Source organism: Opisthorchis viverrini, assembly GCF_000715545.1.
Source record: "Opisthorchis viverrini unplaced genomic scaffold opera_v5_35, whole genome shotgun sequence".
In the NCBI taxonomy this organism is placed as follows: domain Eukaryota; kingdom Metazoa; phylum Platyhelminthes; class Trematoda; order Opisthorchiida; family Opisthorchiidae; genus Opisthorchis; species Opisthorchis viverrini.
This window is the reverse complement of record NW_008751691.1, coordinates 2061379-2065737: the sequence shown is the minus strand read 5'-3', so window position 1 is coordinate 2065737 and position 4359 is coordinate 2061379. Positions and strand designations below refer to the sequence as shown.

At 42.8% G+C, this 4359-nt stretch overlaps 1 protein-coding gene across 1 annotated transcript; it reads left to right on the top strand.

Annotated features, from left to right (window-relative positions):
* Positions 1–322: 322 nt before the first annotated feature.
* T265_02760 (hypothetical protein) lies at positions 323–3891 on the top strand (the record flags this gene model as incomplete). The annotated part of the gene is made up of 2 exons (XM_009167075.1): positions 323–502; positions 3595–3891. 2 exons carry the CDS (start codon positions 323–325, stop codon positions 3889–3891), a joined length of 477 nt encoding a protein of 158 aa, XP_009165339.1.
* Between the last annotated feature and the right edge of the window lie 468 nt (positions 3892–4359).

Genomic DNA, 4359 nt, shown 5'->3' with positions numbered 1-4359 from the left:
CACAAAGGCATACGAAAGCTGTCAGTGTTCGACTGTCGGAGCCTCAGGAGCATTGGTCAAGTATGCTGACAACACCGGATTAGTAATGCCGGGGTAAATCAAATAGTTTAAGGAAGAAGAAGGTCTCCCGCGATAGGCGAATTACTCACACTTCATGGGTTACGCTGGGGAAGAAAGGGGTCTCCCGCGATAGATGAACTGCTGGTTAGGCCATGTAATTCGCATGTCAGAAGACTTTTTGCCTCGCAGTTCTCCTTTCACCCATCTCTTTGCTAATTGAAAACGACTGAAAGGTGAACAGTGTATTGCCTGGCAACGAAGTATGAAAAAAATAACCAGTGAACTTAGTCGGGTAGACAACTGCCGCTTCCCTCGATGGGGACCCCAGAACTCAACCCACTACTGGCAGGAAATGTACTCGGCATGCCAGATGACCGTCTGCCTCGCAATGCTCTTTTCACCCATTCCTCTGCTGAGTAGAAGCGACATAGAGGTGGACAGTGTATGACCGGGCAATGAAGTATTAAAAAACTAACCAACGAACTTAATCGGGTAGACAACCGCCGCCTCCCTCGGTGACTGAAAGTGTGGCACCTGGAACGAGTGTGCTTATGATACATGGTTTATAGCTGATAAGTTGATTGACTGGTTGGCTGAGGGCATCCCGGTTCTATTTATTTATTCTTTTTTCTCATCACTTTGGTGGGGGAGGGGGGTAATAAAACCCTCGAATAAACCTACTTGTACTTTTATGGCGAGTGCGTCCATTCATGTGGTTTTCTAACCGAATTCTCAAGGAGAAACGTTCGAGTTAGTTTTGGACGTTCTGACATGCAATTTGAAGGTCACATGGCGGTGTTTAATTGCGGTAGCTGAGGACGTAGCTATCAAACTCCGTCAGTCTACACTTTGTTCAATCACTAAGAATTCCATACCCTAAAGAACGCTTTAACCAAAACAGACCTTACAGACCCTCTAATGTCCACTAGAATAACTTTTTACCACCTAAAATTCTTTAAATGTGTTGTTTTTGTTGGCCGGTTGACGTCTAACTGACAACATACAGAAGACAACAAACTAACTCACTGCGGGGGGAATAATTTCCCCCCTAGTGGTAAGACACGGTTCACTCCATCACCCCCTTTCAAAATTAAAAAAAACATCTTGATTTTTTGCGGGAGACACATGATAACACTTTCTAAACGTTGCCAATCAGGAATGTTACTTTAGTGCTAATGAGCCTGACCTACGTTATGATTACAAATGAATGCTGGCCAACTGAAGATTTCAAGCATTTCAGAACTGATGTTCAACACTATTTGCTTATGAACGTACTTCAAGCTTGCCGGCGACTCAGCATCTACGGAGCGAATTGAGGAAGGACCATTGGAGAGAAAATTCACCAGAGGCGCATATCTAATGGTTGTTTGCCCACATAACAAACTGTAAAGTCATGTGCAGTCAGTCGAGTTTCAAGGGCATTCGCTGATTTTGTAAAATGGCAAGAATTTGGAATATCCTTGAGCTCCAAGATTTGCACTCCACGCGTTATTTTCATTTCGTTTATAGGGTGTCACCTGTTGTGTGACACGCTCGTGTCACGTGCGGCAAATTAGCCGTCTGGTTTTCGTTCTGGTCAAGTATAAAACTGCACGATCTGAGGAATAATGCTGTCCGAGTTCGCCGGAAATGAATCACATAATTCTCCTCATTCTGGCCGTCGCAACAGAGGTGCAATGTGTTCAGGAAAGTAAGCTTTAATCAAGAAGCTTCATTTTTGAATGAAAATGTACGTATGTATCCATCAGGAAGTTTTTAGTCTTTGGTTATCCTATCGTTTGACCTTGGCAAATTGGTGCACCAAATCTCAACTCCCTGCGGTCGTTATTCTAGCCGGCAACTAAAATTGACTTGTTGAAGTAAATTTCCAATGCAGAACATTTTTGATCGACAAAACCGATTGTTAGGTTTGCTCTTGGCTTACGATGCCTCACCGGTCATTGCGTACAATCCGAAGGAAAAGTTCGAAAACTGGAAAGTTGCCTACTGGCAGTGTGTTGAAATACTGTTTTCTCGGATACTTGTTAATCTGTCTGGTTTGATCTGCTATGCTCGGCAAACAGATCGATAGCCTCGTGATCAACAACCAATAAGGTTCCACTTGATTCGCTGTGGTGTAAATCATCAACCAATGGGACCGAGAATGAGTGTCGCGTTAGATTGATACTGTTAGCCTATACCGCCTGGTTTGAATGAGCCCTTTCCTCCGAAATGAGAACAGAGAAGTGCTCGCGTCCAACCGAATAAGAACAGGTAACACGAGGTGTCTAATTTTTACCGTACATTAAAGCTATCGCCAATGGTCCCCATGTAAAACCTGAATTTAACTAAAGAAACGGGTTGGGTATATGATTTACAGGCATACGAGGACACGGGAGACGCGTTCGGCATCAAAATGCTGTCCTTTTACATTCTCACTGATGTCAATGCGTAGATACTTTGCGGAATTATTTTTTTTGAGAAAATCTGATATCAATAATGACGCAAACACATATTTAGACCTTTACTGCAATAGCCATTCTAGATTTTATTAGGGTGTAGCAACCGCTCAAAATGCTGCCAAATTGGAAATGACACTATCTCTGGACACGTTGTCAGCGTTGTGAAAAGTTTATTGATCGATATCTGTTTCCTAAGCATGGGATCCATTGTAAAACAATTAAATATATGGCATATGTATGATGTCCTCGCACCTGACAGTTCCACGAAATTTGAGTTACCATGGGATCTGTAGTTAGTCACCAAACGAAATAATAACTTATTCATGTAAACTCTCCCCTCCTTTGAACAGCATTGTATGCCTACCTGCAAACCAATGGGCAAGAAATAAATGAGGACAAGTGTGGATTGGTAAGCCTTATTGATTTCTTGGTCCCATCACCACTAAGATCCCTGAGATCACTGCATCCCTAATGGTTTAGTCACCTAAACTCTCTCCCTTCATATATGGAAGTTGAACAATCACTGTTATTCATAAAAGAAAAGCCAAATACCTGTGAAGACATGAATAATGTGTTCTAAGCCATCCGAGACTGCTTCTGATGTCGACAACCTGCCACTGTTGAGCAAGCGATTATGTGATCGGTTCCATCTACATCCATGAGATGATTTACAAACCAGTGCGCAATGCCTTTATTGTGCGGGATATTCAGGACTCAATCACGCCCATAACTTTCCAATTGGTAAGTTCTCCAAAAGCGTTGGTTCCAAGGTTAGAACAAGCGATTCGTCTAATCCCAACAGTTCGGATTGTCCAAGTATGAAGACGGCTACACAAAATAATAAAAAGTGCAATGACTTCATCCAGTTAACCTGCAAAAACATGCTTTTTCCCGTAGGCGTTTAAGGGAACGTTCCAATGCTTTCGCGAGTTTCAGCATGGCTTGGTAGAAAAATTCGGTAATTTTTAACTGGGCAACGTTTCACTTCTGACACAAAAGTTATGCACTGGTGAGATTGAAGGATGCCCCCTCCGGCAAACACAGCCAGGGGCTGTGTCTACAAAATAAATTTTAACGACTGCACCAAGAACAGACGGCCAGGGAACTTTACGTCAAAATCGGAGAGTATAGAAGAAAGATAAACAGGTCGCCGAGAAACGCGGATGAATATCAAGCGTTACTGAAAGACTCGGCAATCGCGGAACACGCACTCGACACGGGACACAAAACAGATTTAGAAAATGTTGAGGTTTTGAGGCGAGGACCAAGATTCACGTCACATGGGCTGGTAGCTGAGGCGGTAGAAATCGCCAAGCATCCCAGTGTTAACAGAATAGAAGGCGGGGAACTGGCAAGCATGTGGACAACGGCCTCGGATCAGTCGAGCTGACACGTGTTGATGTGCGATTATCAGAAGGAGTAGTCACCAGGCCCTTCAGAAACGATGACTTCTCAATCGGTTCCAAACTTTTTTCTTTTGCAACTTGCTTATATAATTATATATTTTAAAAATGCTTCTGATGAAAAAATCCATGGCCAGCTTTGTCTTCAGTGGCACTAACTGAATGACACCCATTTCGTTTTGAGCATAGCTGTCAAACTTTTTTGCCACACCGCTTAGATGATTTGACATACTGTTTCATCGAAATTTCAAGAAACGTACATCTGTTCAAATTCAGTAAGAAAAACACATGATAACACTGCCGTTTAGATTTTTTTCTTGGTATTTGACAGTCTCCGAACCCTGTCCTGACGTTGTCAGCCAATAACACATACGTCTTGAAGTACAGCGATTTCACAAGGATTTTCAACGCATGTGTTCGCTTGCTAGACATTTTACGGTCAGCTTCTATTTGGT